The sequence below is a fragment of the Hippocampus guttulatus genome, chromosome 18 (genome assembly GCF_054856545.1).
Source record: "Hippocampus guttulatus isolate MCC_2025c chromosome 18, RoL_Hgut_1.0, whole genome shotgun sequence".
Classification (NCBI taxonomy): Eukaryota; Metazoa; Chordata; class Actinopteri; order Syngnathiformes; family Syngnathidae; genus Hippocampus; species Hippocampus guttulatus.
The window spans coordinates 3,436,703-3,453,289 of NC_141278.1; the positions used below are offsets into that span (position 1 = coordinate 3,436,703).

Here is a 16,587-nt window from a genome sequence, read left to right on the forward strand (position 1 = left end):
AGAGATCAGTAGCGGCAAATTGATGATATATTTCTTCTTCATGATATATTTCTCTGCGGGCAAACGCGGCAAATCGATGGCGCCGGGAGGCGCGGAAAAGTACGCCGGCCTTCGTTGCGATGACATCAACGAAATTCGTATAACTAGTCAAGGCAAATCATTTTAATGACCCCTTCTTGTGTTGCTTGCATTTATTATTATTATTATTTTTTTTTTGGTGGCGCAGTTTTGATTGATGACGTGATTTACAAGACGGAGTGACGCCCCGGCGATGGAGGAGCCCTTTCGCGGCCGCTGCTGATCTACATGGACAAAGCCCATCGCTCATCGACGTTAACAACCTTTTTCTTGGTACACGAGGGATGACAGCAGTTACTGCACATGAAGAGCGGAACCTCTGCATTGCAACGCCGAGGATTGCTCAGACTCAGATGATGACTGGAAACCAGTCAAAGCAGGCCTCGTTTATGTCCGTTATTTAAAGGGGGGCGGGGGGATATCCTGGGGGCCCTGTAACAGTAAAACACAATGAGCAAAAAGTCACGCAAGAGCTGCTGTTCGCAACCGCTCTCGCCCAGACTCACCATAGTTTGAGCTAACTGGCTAACCTCCCTCCAGAATCTGACGTCCCACCTGCTAAAGGCACGTATCTAACACACACAGATACTACAGTATGTCCAATATTCTCTTTACATTTTACGCTCCCAAGGGAGTGTTTATAAAGTATAGAAAGGTGGGTTTTAATGGGGTTAAATGTTTTTAAAGTGTGTGGGAGAGTTGCAATGAATTTAAAAATATTTTTATATGATCTCTATTTCGCTAGTCTTCGCTAATTGAAGAAAGTGTGAGCGTGTATGGTTGTTCGTCTGTGTGTGCCCTGCGATTGGCTGGCAACCGGTTCAGGGTGTCCCCCGCCTACCGCCCGAAGACAGCTGGGAGGATAAAACGGTTCAGAAAATGGATGGATGGGTGTTTTTTAATGTTGCATGAAACTTCGGATTTCAATCTGAGGTCACGCAGGTCAAATTTCTCATTGTTTATGTTCGGAGGTTTAAAATATCAGAATCAGAATTAAGGGCTATCTCATCAATTATTTTGAGATGCATTTGACCTATAATTATACATTTATAATTGAACTATGTCACCACAATTGAAAACCAAAAAACACATTTGAGCTAACCTATCCCAAAATAATGAACATTTTGTCTGTAAGAGTGCACTTTTCTATGGAACAATGACTAACTTTCGGCTTTTCCCAGTCAACTAATTAGAAACATATTGAGGCTAATTGAACACACAACATTTTATATTAACATTTTTTTTTGTATTAAAAAAAAAATCTTGTGATATTCTTACAAATATTGTCGGGTCAACGTTCATAAAATTCACCATAAAAAGGCGCCACAGTTTGTTGTGGTGGGACGTGTACCTTTGAAGGAGCCATCGAAAGCTGGAGTCGATTCGTCCAGGTGCGAGTGTCTCTGGGGAGGTTGCCACAAAATGCAAAAAGACCTCTCGCATTGCGCGAGAATACACCTGCGCCGATTCGTCGATGAGAAAAAGGGTGAAAATGATCAGTGCACTTTTAGATTTCAAACACAAACTTACCTGTCTGTCACAAGCACCGAAAGAACTTTCTCTTTGGTGCTGCGACAAGATGTAATAGCCCCCCTGAGGGGCGGGGAGGGGGGGTTGCGAGTTATCCTGTCACTTTCCTGCTGCTGCCAAGTCAGAGATCCACAGAGATACACCGTGTCCGGAAACGCATGCAGAGACGAATGAAAAATGGAAAAGGTCGCTTTTTTTTCCCCCTCCCCGACGACCGCGAGCTGCAAATCGTCGGAATGACAGCGGCCATGAGGAAAAACAGCTTTGTTGATTTTCTTTATTTACAGTCAAAGGAGCGCTATTCATCTGTAGTTCCATTTGGACGAAAAAAATAATAACAATAATAACTTACCGACGTGTACATCCTATACGGTAGCTAGCCAGGCTAGCTCAGCAGTCGAGTTGGCAAGCTAAACGCCAAACGCGGTTTTGCTTCATGTCGAAAAGGACAATCGCACGGGATGCCTGCTTCATTTACACATATGGACACAAATGGAATCAGTTTGGCGGGCCGGTCAAGCGGCGTCCTTGAAGAGCGTGTCCATTGTTCTGATGTGGACGCTGGGAAGCGTGAACCAGGCCAAAGGCAGCTCTCGCCCGGCGCTGTCGTCCTGAAATTTGATGTTCAGGTAGAAGTCTCCAGTGTAGAGGAAAAGCAGAGCGCCCATGCAGATGGACTTTTCTTTGGGTTGCACCTGCGCAAAGTGGAGACAAGCGGGGAGAATTATGACTTATTCTTTCAAATGTCTACATTTGGAGTCTGGGGGGGGTTGTTTGGCTTCCATGTCACAAATAATTTTCAGTGAAATGAAAAAGTTTTCTTTTTGGCAGACGCGCCCACCAAATCCCAGTAAGTGCAGACCATGACTTTTTCCTTGTGACCTTGTCCTACTTGAAATCACAAATAACAGAGCATGCAAATTATTGTGGGAGAAGTAGCCCCCCCCCCCAAAAAAAAAAAGAATGTCGTCATAACATTCAACCACAATTGGTTAAATGATCTCAACCTCTCAAGTAAAAAGAATTCAAAGAATGCGTGTGTTGCCGGCGGATCGCCATCGCAGACGGCGTAGCCGTTACCATGTCGATGCAGAAGGTGTTGGAGCCGATGAAGGCGACGGCGTCGCCCAGGTCGTAGTTCTGAACCCCGTTCTGGTAGTCCTGATAGGGCACCACGGTCAGCGCCAGCGGCCCCACGGCATTCTCGCTGCGATTGGTCAGCTTGATTTCCAGGGAGACGGCATCGCCGACTCGGCAGTCGGCGATGACGTCGCAGTCGCACGGCTTCCCGTTCACCAACACGTCTGCAGAGACAAAATGGTTTGAAGCGGGCTCGCCATTTATAGACAGCAAGAGATTGGCTGCGGGTGATGAGGACGAATCTGAAAAGTGTTTGAATACATTTGAGTGCGGCTCGCTGAATTGAAATGAATTCAAAGCAAGCGGGAGGGGGAATATTATATATATATATATTTTTTTTAAATGTATCGTCTTTATTTTCACATATCGCGAGGGGGTCTGTAACGCAATCCTCAGTCAAGAACATTCACAGATATTTTCCCATCGTGACATTATTTGATGGTGTGTCTTGGCTCAAACCCCCCCCCCCCCCCCCAACCAAACAAAAAATGTCGGCAAACAAAGATGGGCGACGTTTAATTTTAGTCTTCTCCATCTAATCAAACTGTGATTATTTTAATGAAGCCATGTGAAAATCAAAGTACATTAAAGCCCACGATGCAAAATGGAAGCACTTTTTAAGCCTTGAAAATCCCTCACGACAAACTTCTATCAAAGAAAATGCTTCCCCGTCGCTAACAGAAGACACATATTAATTAGCGTTAAAAGCTCATCGTGATAATTGCACATGACTTACTATTCCTCTTCATGTAGAGATCATAATCATTGGGAGTCAAAATTCAAATGCACGACCCCCCTTCCCCCCACCGCCACCACCCCTGCTTCGGTGTACATGTTTCCTTCGTCTTCCAAAAGTGATGGGCGGGTTCAAGCCAACTCCACAAACCTTCTTGGCCCGGTTGCAGATGCCAGTGCGGTGATTTGATTTGAACAAGTGAATTCAACACGCACACACACACACACACACACGCACACATACACACACACACACACACACACATGTCAGACACAGTGCGGTGTCATGCCCGCGGCTGCGATAAACACCATGAGTCACAGTCGCTGATGGCGTATGACAAGCTGATGAAAGAGCTGAGTGGTGTTTTGAGTGTGTTGGGGAGGAGGCGTGCAGATGGACAGATATCGGGGTGAAACTGCTGTGTGCGTGTGTGTGTGTGTGTGTGTGTTTTGACAGTGCCTGTTTTGTATTATTCAGGCTATCGTGTCTCTGTTACGTCAGCCTGCTAGCTGGCTATCTTGCTAGTGTGCAATGTTATGGGGGGCCCCACGTGGGACAACAAAACCGAGTGAGGCGGCGACTGATTGGACGTTGCCCCCCGCCGGCGATTGAGCCCGCTAGCTGTTTCTCTAAAAGCATTATCGTTGTCATTCATCCTGGTACCAACAATCACAGCTGTGACAAGGTCTCGTATGATACGGTATATCAGGGGGTCACCAACGCGGTAGCAGCCCGCCAGTGCTAGGGCATTGCGATTTGCTAGGAATGTTGTCGAGATTATGATAAATGTGTGGTTTTTTTTTTAACAATTTGGTCGCTCATCACACAATCAGTATACATGAAGTCACTCCGGCTCTCCAAATGGTTGGTGACCCCTGCCGTATATGACTGAGCAGCATTCCGCAATGGAATGACAGTAACAGTCACACACAGGAACACTTTGATTCCATATGGTCCAAATGAAAGCAGAGGAACAAGCAAGCGGCTTTGATTGTTTTGACTCATTTTCTGAAGAAAAAAAAAAGATGATTAGCTAGCCTCTCCCCTGAGAGTGACCACTATATAGCAAGGTCTAAACATGGCCGCTGTCATACGCCCAAGCCGCACATTTGCTCCCTTTTTCCCTGCCTCATTACTCAACTCCGCTAGCCTGCCCCGCTCGCTCGATACGTTGTTACACTAATTATACAAATTCATCAATTTTACCTTCAACAATAAAAGTTAAGTATGCATAGGTAACCTTTGGCGAAGCGCTCGGAATTCCTTCTGACTAATGTATTGGACAATGTTTTTGCTGGCACATGAGATGTTTGTTTAACGGCCCAAATTGCCCATTGACATGATTAGCTTTTGTTACACCCAAAATCAGTCAGAGCAACATGGCGGGCAATGCCGAGAGACGCGCAATCACGCTCATGCGGCTGTGCATTTGATTTCATGTTATGACGCTTAACTCATTCACTACCAGCCAATTCTAGACCAAGTCTGAAAAGACGTATAAAAACGTCTTTGGGAGTGAATGAGTTAATAGCAGCTATCGGTGCTTCACGCAAACAACAATCCATCCATGTGTGTCCATATTAGGGTCGCGGGTTAGCTGAAGGCTACTTTGGGCAAAAGGCATTCCGCTAGTCAATTGTACGTTCAATTTTTAGTTGGACACAAAGCTAGCATTCCGTTGTTTGAACGGTAAATAGCGGATACACTGGCTGAGTGTACCTCTTGCCGCTATAGGGGAACAACATTTAATTGTCTGCCTCGCCATCATTATGTCACTGGCACACAGGAGATTGATGAAGAACTCAATTTCATTGATGGAGCTCTTGAAAAACAGACGCGGGTGCATACAAAGTGCTGCACAAAGAAAAACAGAACAATACCAAGTCTGATCCCGAATTGAAAGACAAAGATAAAAAAATGTAAGGATGACGACGATGGGACTTGGTCATCTTTTTGTTGATCAGAAAAAGCTCTGTTGTGGAGTTAGCTGCCAGTATTCATCCGCGTTCTCACGACCACACTGCTTTCGCACGCCACCTCGTAACTAAGATCGCCGTACTGCACCCCACCCCACTGCTCAAAGCCACTCCTGCCATCTAGTGGTGATTCATCAAACTGAAATAATTCCCGCAGCCTCGATACTGACTGAGGTGGTGCGTGAAGCCCTGTAGTCAAGATTTTAATTTGGCACTAAATTAGTTTTAATGAAAACAGTCTGTCCATAATTTGGGATATAATTAAAAATATACTGGATATATATGGCACCGATATTTGTATTGGACAGCGATGGATGGCCCCGGATCTTTACATTTTGACTTCAGTCATTCAAGCAAAACTAATGTCAAGCCCACCGCGTTGTGCATAATCTCTGCCTGACTGTCAGCTTGCCTTGATCCAGGCGAGGCGCTTTGCCCCATATACCGGGGGTGCGTTTCAGCAGAGAAAACCATCACGTGGGACGCTGAAAGCATGTACAAATTGCTCCTGATGACGCAGATGAGTGGGGGCGGGATCAGGGGGGGGGGGGGGGACATGCAGAGGATTTCCCAGGCATTAGTGAAAGATGTTTTACTTGAAGGCGATGTCATTTTCTCATGTTAACAAAAAAGGAGCGCCACAAAAGCCCAGACGATTCACCCACTCACAATCTGCTATAGCGCGATATTCTTGTTGTGTATGCGGATGACACGCACGCACGCACGCACGCACACGCTTGTGGGTTTAAATGGCTATTTTGTTCATGTTAAATTACATTTGCAGAGGAAAAACAAAATGCTTCACTGGCCTCACAAAAAAACAAAAAAAAAAAACGCTTGAAGGCGTCGTAACTTCATTGGCAAAAATAATGTGGTATAGCTACACTTCCATTTACTGGCCGCAACATTGCATTTATATGCACTGGCTTTGTTGAATCGGCTGCAGTTCATCAAAACACTTTTTGGGGGATCAGAGAAATAGGCGATCCTTGCGTTAATGGCGATTAGTCTAAGGTGAAAATCACGAGCGCTATCTCAACCCTAATGAAGGGAAGCTCGAAAAAATGTTGCCATGATAAAAAACAAATAGGAGTTCTCAAAGACACAAATTGAACCAAAAGACAGCAAACTAACTACAGTCAGTGAGCTTTGATTTGTCGGAAATTGCTTGGTTAGTCCCATGTTGGAAAAACTAGCAGGATGCTAAATGGATGCTACCAGACGCGAACAAAAATACCAAATGGTCCATTTTCAATTTGAGTTGCTTCCATGTTTATGCTTTTGTATCGGTTCGCGACAAGCTATTTGAGATCACACTGGACAATTCATAAGAGGTGAAAACAAAACGGAAGGGAGATATTGTGGAGAAAGGATGACTAGGACGGTCGCAATTTGAGAAACAACATTGAAACGTATCAAATGAGCAGAATTTGCAGGTAAAAGAATCTCCCAAACTAACTTGGACGGCGAATTCTCGATGAAAGCAGAACCGCAAAGGTAATGAGCTGCCACAAGTGCACCCGGGGGCAAATCGCTCAAGACAGCTAGCGACAACATTATTATTTCCTCCACACAACAAATGGCAATCAATGTCTTTGAAAAATGACTTCAGTCACCTGCTGGGTTACGACACATGATTCATTGAGGATTGATGAGCGGCAGTCATCTCATGAAATAAACAACCCTCCTATCTGCCTACGTCTTTTTCTTATTTTGGAAAAGGAAAAAAAAAACATCGTTGCAGGGGGGTCGATTTACGAAAGGGTGAATGGTGCTTTTCAGTGGGACCAACAGATGTGACGGTTACACGTAAAAAAAAAAAAAATTGTTACCATACAAAGCATCTTTATGGGCGTTTCATCGCGGACAACTCAAACTGAAAGGGGAATAGAGTTGGAAAATGTTACTTCTTGCGTCTGGATGTTCTCTGAGAAGGGTATTAAATCCAATCGAAATGGAAGAGTCTATACCCACGAAAGCGGCTCATATCGGGAGAGTCACATCGGTCCTCCAAGTGATTAATGGCTGAATCATGCAAATCTCCTGCAAATGGCCCAAAGATGCAAAACGGGTTTCCGTGACTCGGAATCAAATTAGAGCCAAAAGCCGCACACCATCTGAAGCCGCGCGCAATCGCTCAGCGTGTACAAAACAGGTAGCAGACGGCGCTCGTCGCGTCAGCCCCCTCCGAAGACTTTCTTATTGTCACTTCCCAACGCACGAAGCCTTGCTCGATAAGGACGCGTGTCATTTGAAATCCTTTTTAGGGTGATAAGAATTCCCGTTTTAGTTTTCTTTCAGGCGCAAACTTGTTTTCCAATGACAAAGAATAGCACGGAGTGAATTGCGGGTAAACAGGTCGGATTGGAGAATGAATCTCTGAAAGCCCTCGCAGGCTGGCACAGACACATTTCTTATTTCAAAGACTCATAAGATGGTAGCCTCGAGTTTCCTATGCAAAACAAGATATATATATATATATATATAAAAGGTGGACTCCTGCTGTGATCTGCTTGAAAACAGAACCCAGATGCTAAGCCTCGCTGCATCAGTGCCTCTACATCTGGCCTTTTACTTTTCCACCTGCACACACTTTGGCTTTTCATCCCGACTCCGCTCCGCTGTCACGTCTTTTCCCAAGAGAAGAGCATAGTTATGGCTAATTGTTGGGATGCACCTTTTTTTTTATTTTTAAATGATTGTCATTCAAAATTTTTTTCATCTGTAATTCACCGACGGCACCGGCAAAGAATGGGAATCTGGAATGCAGGGAGAAGCATTTCAAAAACGGTACACGTACGTACGATCGTCTCTGCACTTGACACGCTGCCAAAGTGCGTGCCCCCCCCCACCCCCCCGTTTCCTTTTCGCAAACTCACCAACTCTTGCATCTACTTTATTTTTTTCGTTTTGTTCATGTGAGGGGCCGTTATGGCTGTTGCTCATCATGGCGCGCGTGCGGTACCGGGTCGATTGCAAGACGTTTGTTGCTTGTTCAAGTAGCTCTTCAGGTTAAAAAAATAAAAAATAACCAGTCGAGGCGGAACATAATACACTGCGTTCAAAAAAAAAAAAATGCACCAAAAAAATAAATAAAAATCAGGGAAAGCGCAAAGCCATGAAAGGTGAAAGGCATAAACGTGTCACTGGAATGGCTTTTTAACGACAGACCGATTAGCGGGAATGTGGATCAAATATTTGACCATATTAGAGGATGTGGATGAGCGAACGTATTGTTCATGGAATGGATGGACTGTCTTAGCCTCAGGGAGGAGAAAAAAAAGAAGCTACACAGGCAGGGAATAAACCAATCAATATCAGGAGGTGAGATGATGCAAAAAGTCTCCCCCCCCCACCCCTTCCGCCTGTTACCCCCTTTTCCCTCGCTGTTCTTTTAATTATTCAGCTTTAAGACAACCCGAGCGAGCTTTGCCTCCGAAGCGGCCCAGACATCGTTGCCGGCGAGGGCACCAAGTTTCCAACACACACTGGTTTATTGATGCGCTTCTGTCAAAGCGAATCGAGGCGGACGTCTTGCGAGAAGGGCGACTGGAGACGAGACACTCTGAAAATTGCTCCAGACACCCGTTGTCAGATCAACGCTCAAAAAGATGTGAAATTAAATCGGAAAGATTGAACTGTTTCCCTGAGGTACCCGAGGAGAAATAAATAAATAATAATAAAGTAAAACTCAAACAAGTCGCCGTATTTGCGTCGTTTTGCCTTACAGCACTTAAAATGGCCACTTCATCGTTTATACCGATGCTAAATAAAATGGCCGCCCCCGTTTTCTGAGGTCGCACCGTATTTCGAAGCGGAGAAAAAAAAATCTCGCAAACGTGGGGGAAATCAAAAAAATGGTACTTGTGTTGGCTATTAGGTTATCGAAGACGTTTTGAATCGACAATTGCGACCCGACCATTTACATTTTTAGTACAGTCGATTTTTTTTCCACTTAACTCATTCAGTACCAGCCAATTCTAGACCAAGTCTGAAAAGACGTTTAAAAACGTCTTTGGGAGTGAATGAGTTAAAAAGGAAAGTTTTACAAAACTTGGACAAGCAAAATGTGAGTGTCTTTGTCCGCACATTGTTTATCCGCAGGATTTCTATTTCCTGGAGCGAGTGAAGTCAACTATTTAAGGATTTACAGTCAAAAAGAGAGAAAAAGTGCTGGGGGGGGGACTGAGGAACAGTAAACAATCATTTGCATTCTGGAGCAACGGTTCTACCCTGGCTCAAAAGGCAGAGATCAAATAATGCCCTCGAAAAATGGGAAAGGATTCCCCACTGGCAAAAAAAAAAAAAAAGGGGTGGGGGCGGCTTACATCTGTCAGTCTGTTTGTTTGGAGGGTAATTTCCCGGATAAACACAACCAATGGCAAAAACTGAATTTTTTTGGGGGCATTTGCATTTTTATGGGCTCCCCTTTGGCACACGCGCCTCCCCATCCTGAAAGTTTCACCGAAAACGGATGCGATAGTTTTGCGTCACGTATCTAACTAAGCAGTCAACCAACAGACCGCAAAAATAGTTCTCGCCCTCCAAAAAAACAACAACCCCACTTGGTACGTTTGTAATTGTAAATCAGCATGGTCGTGCAGGCTGAATATCTCCCCTAGCAAGTGTTTTAAGTCAACGTGGCTTCATCATCGCTGGCTTTTCGCTTACTGTCCGCGCGGCCCAATGGGGGAGGAGAGCGTCAAAGGGCAAGTGGGCTTCAATTTAAGAGCCTTTGCTGCGCCCGTAAAGAAAGAAAAAAAAATAAAAAATACTCACAGCTTCAAGAGCAAAGAAAAAGCAAAGCTTGCATAAGCTGCCGGGGAGAGAGGCCACGGAGCAAGCTCATGCTCAAAGCAAACTTAAACTGTGCTTTGCAGTCGCGAATATCTTGATGAGAACTGGACCACGGTATCTGCGAAAGAAAAGACGGATTTAGCCCTCTCACTAAATAATCCACGCGAGAAACTGCATCGCCGATGGTCACGTTAGTTTTCCCAAACAAGACGATTGAGAGAGTTTTTGCACAGCTTCCTATTTCAGGAAGCTGTAATGTCTTTGTTTTGAACACAAAACTAACGTTTTGATGTCTTTGTTTTTAACTTCCAAAGACAACCACTACGAAGAAGACATAGGCCTTTCTGTGACTCTTCCAGTCTTCCCGAACGACAAGCCCACAGCAGCTTTGCGCGAAAAGAGTCATTTGTCCAATACTCGTCAAACTGTCATTATTGCCCGCGGGATAAATGCGGCGAGTCTCATTCGTCGGGCTTTTATGGGCCAGGAGAGGTTAAATTTCAAAGGTGGCCATTTTACAGTCAGTGCTTTCAACATCGCACGCAGTGGGAGGAAAGAACGAGAGGTCGGCCGAGAGTAGGAAAAAGGCAAACAATCAGTGAGGCTGAATCTCCTGTATAAATATCCATCCGCCTGTGAGTGTGTTCTGTCAAATAATCACGAAGCAGCAGTGAAGAATTTTTTTTTTCCTTTTCTTGTTTGTGAAGTTTTGCCCTTCCATATGATCTAGTAAAGTTTAGAAATGAATTCTCTTGATCTCTGAACATGGGGTGTGTAGACTTTTTATAGCCACTGTCGATTGGCTTCTGGACTTTTTGTGTTCGGCCAAACGCCAAAAGACAAGCTCACTTTTGCCTGCGAGGTTCTCACTTGTAGCGGGGAACCAATGAAGAAGTTATTGCCTGACTCAGCGATGAGGCTTCAACACATTGATTAGCTGCCAGGCGGTCATTTAAATGCGTTGCTTCACTCGGCGCGCTTTGATAGCGTTGTTTCGCGTTGAGGAAAAAGCGGCGAAGAGCAGGCATTTTACACGCGAACGCAAGAGGAGTTGAAGTATCTCGGGGTCTTGTTCACGAGTGATGGGCGGGACGCGGCGGGAGATCAGTGCGGCGTCTTGCTGCGATGCTGTCGATTTACCGGTCGATCTACGTTGCCGCCCTCGCCGGTGGTCACGAGCGACGGGTCGTGACCGAAAGAACGAGCGTGTTGTTGTGGAATATGTTCACCTCTCACAGTGACAGATGCTATTCAAAATCAAGTGTTAAAACTGCAGCGACGCAAGAGCACAGTGACATCGCTGGCATTTGGCGAGCCAGAGTGGCGTCTACCGCCGGCAACGGCAACCGTGACCTGTTTTTTTTTTTTTTTTCTGTGAGTGTCATCACCCAACCGCAGTGAGCAAACAAATGTTGGTTTAATGACACACCAGTCATAACTGATTGAGTCATAAAACACAAGTGGCACACTAACGAGACAGACTGTGTCGATTGGAGACATCAGTAATTGGTCCAAACAGTTTAGTTGAACAAATGCTTGAAAAAGTTCTCTCGGCGATAGGTTTGAAACGCTCGTCTGTCGCAAAGCTTCATTTTGCTTTCTTTTACTACTGCAAATGTTAACCTTCCATTGATTTTATTCTATATGGCTTATATTTTATATCTATCTATCTATCTATATATATATATATATATATATATACACACACACACACACACACATACACATATATACACATACACACACATATACATATATATATTATACATACATACATACATATATTTTTTTCTGTTTCTATTCCTCATTCCACCATTGAAGATGGTAAAACGTCGCTAGCATGAAAAAAATAAAATAAAAAATCAGATAGCCCCGAATAATGATGGGATGGTCAGAGACAAATCGTCTCGGGGGTCGAATTAATTTGTGAGATTTGTCAAGACATGCATCCAAATGTTTTTTTTTTTTTTTCCCAACAAAGCTAAATAAATGAGCAAAAACCAATGAAAGTCCAACAACTGGGGCATTGACAGAATGGGATGCAAATGAAGGTGACATTGGAACGTGGGCTTTGAATGCGTGAGACTTCGCCAAGTGTACAGTCTCGAGTTAATAAGGAGAAAGTCAGGGAGTCCGCCAATTGGACCCAGACACCACGTCAGTGCTTCCACATGCAAATGAACCTAAATTACAGCTCGTCTCTAAAGGCAAAATGTCAGCCCAACGCCGCCGCTGTTGACTTTAATTGAGTATTTAATTGAGAGTTTGAAAGCCGAATGAGTAGTCTGCCATGTTTGGCGTCACAGAAACGATACAGGAGGTTGCTCGCTCTCACACTCACTGCCGTGGGCTTGTTGCAAAGTCCAAACTTTGTCACGCACGCTACCGTGATTGCATTTCCAATTTGATAACAATCGGAACATCACAAAACAGCTTCATCGTTTGCTTATTTGCGCCGCCGCGTCTGTCCGTCTGCCGTTTTCACGCGTCAACAGGTGTGTGATCCGGCTGCAGTTTTTGAAACACCTTGTCAAAGTCCCGGAGAGAGAGAGAGAGAGAGCGAGCATTCATAAATAAATCATGCGGCGCTTTCTGTGGACTTCACAAGCTCTGACATCCCGCGGGCTCTCCATTCGAAAAACTAAATGGAGCTCGTCAGCCTCATACGTTCGCCGATAAGGAGTTCCTCTCCTGAATCGAATCCCGAACCTTTTTTCACTACCTCCTGTCGAGTTTCCCGCTTCAAGTCACTCGGCCGGGCGCGCGATTTGACAAAATGTCATTCGTTGACATTGACGGTCGTCTCAAAGCAACGAATTAAGGGTTGCATGTGGATAGCATCATGACGACATTTCGCCACCCTCACCACACCGCTAACCTAAAGCCAAGCTTAAACCCCCAGAGTCACCTTTACGGTTTGTCTTTCCACGACATTCCTCTCATGCAAGATGACTCGGTCAGCGCATGCTAGCCAAAAATCTCATTAAATCCCACCACAGCCACTGAGTGCTTTTGCATTATTCATGTGTTTTCCCAAGCACTCTAAAACTGGGTGAATAATACCACGTGATGTTCAAAAATGCACAGCAAGGTTGCATCCAAGCATATGTTTTTGGTTTTATTTTGGATCCAACAATTGCGACCGAGCATTCAGTCGCTCACGGGTCGTCGTAAAGCTTCGGAGAGCTGCTTTATAACTCAAACTGGGGGGGAAAAAAAAAGATGCCTTGACAGTATTTTAGCGCCGCGCGCGTGATAGTATTAATGAGCGCTACATATTTATAAACGCTAGGCTAAGAGCTGGACAGTGCATTTGTCAGCGGCGTCGCCGTAAACATTTCCGATTCGCGGCTCTCCTTTTCTTCAGCTAGTCAATGAAAAACCCGGCTGTTTGTGGCTATCCTACGGATGTTGGTGCTCTTTCTGGAACATCCTAACATGCTAACAAGCAAAACAGCCTCGGCTAATTGGAAACTAGTAATTGCTGTCAAGGAAGTGTGACACATTGAACTGAAGGACTAATTCTTAAATAAATACAATCAATACTCCCAGGGTGTCAATTCTGTGTTTTCTGATATTTGAGGCAGTGAGTGAAACTTCTGCCGACATGAACATGTTGACATGCCTTCGTTTAGAATTCCACCGGTGCCAACAAGCAGTCTTCAGAGCAAAAATGAATACAAATACAAACGCGTCGGTTACAAGCAGGACAGAGCGGCATGGTGACGTGAACGCGTTTGCAATATACTTTTGGAGAGTTCACGGTACAGATTCGCAGCGCTCGGCAGTTTGACAAAGTTTGGTCGCGCGCGCGGTAAAACAAATCCATAAAAACAAATCTCAACATGTGGCAGATGCGGCAGGGGGAAGTCGGCCATTCCAACAGCTGTTGGGGCTAAAATGTGCACATTGGCCCGAATATGGCGGAAGGTGAACATAAAACATCCAATAAAGTTTTAGAGTTGTCGCATTAAGCGGACGGATAACATAACGAGCCCGCTGAGCAACGACTTGCAGGCGAATTAAGTAACATGCACCGATCGGCGTGACAGGTTAGGATGCAACGATGAGTGGCTGTATTAATCTTACACCGATGTCACGGCAAAGACTCTAATTATGACAGTACCCCCCCCCACCCCCCAAAATTGGGGACAAAAAAAGTCACGCAATGGCAAGGTACTGTATTTCAGCGGGAATTAATAGTAAATTGGAGTAAAACTAACTCTTGGCTTTCAATGTAAATAGTTGTATGCATCAAAGTATTTTCGAAAAGAAGTTCCCTTCCATTATGTGCCATGTTTTTTTTTTTTTTCTTTGCAGCCATTTTCCCATTGAAGCGCCAGAAGGACGAGGATGCGCCATCATTGAGTGGAAACTAACTCGGACTGGCAGATGGGTCGAGGGTATTGAGAAAACAGCCACGCGGGTCAGAGTGATGTTAAAATGTCTTTCGTTGGCCTTCTATCGAAAAAAAAAGGGGGAGACCTCACGCACGCAAAATGACTCGCTGTCACAAGACAACGCGGTACAGTGTAAGCTCTAGTTTCAGTGTAATTCATTTGTTAACATATGCTGACCGTCTGGGGTCAGAAGCATTATTTACGAATAAAACATTCAAGAAATAGATGTCACGAATCCGCCTTGACGTCAAAAAGCAATACGTCCCGGACACCGCAAACACAATGAAGCTGAGGAGAATGCTAGCCCCGGACGTTAAAAAAAAATAAATAAATAAATAAAGGGGGTTGTGTGTTTTTTCCATTCTATTGGTAAACTAGACACCGCTGGCTGCCAAAGGCAAGAACTGGAGCTGACAAACTAAAAATGTTGCGTGCCTTTGCCTGACAATGTTACAAAAGCCTCCCATCCTCCGGATGGATGACATGTGAGGTTATTATCATTGTTACTTTTTTTTTTTTTTTTTTGGGCTCACATTTGACTGATTCTCTCATCCCTCGTTGGCTCTGGCATTGGAAAAGCTACCCACGTTTGCTGCTGTCGTATATATTTCGGGTGAGAAAAGAGTGTGTGGGCTGCATGAGTCGGAGGCTTTTTCGTCACGCCGTCCAACTGTTGCGGCACAGCGGTCAAGGAATCTCGGCCCATCAGCGGGGCTGTGACTAAGGCGTGTGGAACTACAACTCTGAACAGCTGCAGAGGTCGCGGCTTGACAAAGACGAACGTGATGTGGCTTATGTAGCTTTGCCTAAATGAAAGGCGCCGCAAGACTAAAGCCACCCTTTCTCACAATGCTTTCACTCCGAACGGGTGCATCGTCACACCCGTACAAAAGCACGACATGGCCGCGTGCGTGCGTAGGGGGCGTTCACGCACAGCAGTTGCCTGCTTCTCGCATTCAGATCATGAGATGTGTGGTGACATTAGCACCGACGTCTGGGGCAGTGACTGAAAAGACTTGCATGGCTCTAAACCCCTTGAAAGGATCGTTTACACTGCAAACATGAAAAGCTAAGCAAGATTAATGAAGAATCTTAAGTCTGGCGCTTCTACTTTTCATGTGACGTGCGCACGCTCGTGGCACTCTGAAGTCCGCAGACTAGCTGTCAAGTAGGACTCTCACCCAACCTTCTTTTCCCTTCCTGGTACGTCAGGCTTTTTCACCATGACGTGCGCGCACTTGCAGCCCGCAATGAGGCCCTCAAAAGCAGTCATGCCAGCGGACTGTCAGAACAGAAGCTGCATTGTCGCCGAATAGGCAATTGTGCGAGATAACCTTTGATACGAATGGAGGCATTCAAGTTTCCATCTAGTAGGGGCACCTATGATGGGTCCGAGCCACACAAACAGCCTAAAAGTAGTTTAAAAATTCACGCATGATGACTGCCAGTTTCGGGTGTACCCCCGCTGTTGCCCAAGGACAGTTGGAAAAGTTTCCAACTCGCTCGCAACCATCAAGCGGTATAAATGGAGAAAATGGATGGCTGGATTTTTCTGACGATATGTCCTAACCTCAATCCTTTAGTCCTATGACATGTCGGTAGTTTGCCCAGTTGTGACGTAATCTTAACTTCTTATCAAATCTCTCAATAAAAACCCAGGAGAAAACAACACTACACACAACAACATTAGCACTAAATTAAGCAAGGGGTGACCAAAGGACTGGCCTTGAGGGACATTGTTTTGGAAAATAATGACATTTCTGATTCATGCATTTTATATTTTAGATCATATTTCTCTCGAACTGAAATTGACAGCCGACAACGGCAAAATTTTAACTATAAACGATACCACCAGATTGTGTGCGCGCGCGTGTTTGTGCAAGTGCGTGATGTCGTGCGACCGTGTCGTGCACACGACAAAGTGTTTGAA

At 45.0% G+C, this 16,587-nt stretch overlaps 1 protein-coding gene across 3 annotated transcripts in view; it reads right to left on the bottom strand.

Annotated features, from left to right (window-relative positions):
- Window positions 1–1,871: 1,871 nt before the first annotated feature.
- Window positions 1,872–16,587, bottom strand: part of trappc9 (trafficking protein particle complex subunit 9) — a 95,406-nt gene continuing 80,690 nt past the window's right edge. For all 3 annotated transcript variants that reach the window (XM_086136496.1, XM_086136495.1, XM_086136497.1), the window contains 2 exons: window positions 2,689–2,912; window positions 1,872–2,303 (listed from right to left, as the gene is read on the bottom strand). In XM_086136496.1, coding sequence (XP_085992622.1) covers window positions 2,124–2,303; window positions 2,689–2,912 — 404 coding nt within the window. In that variant the 3' untranslated portion in view covers window positions 1,872–2,123. The remainder of the gene's footprint in view (window positions 2,304–2,688; window positions 2,913–16,587) is intronic.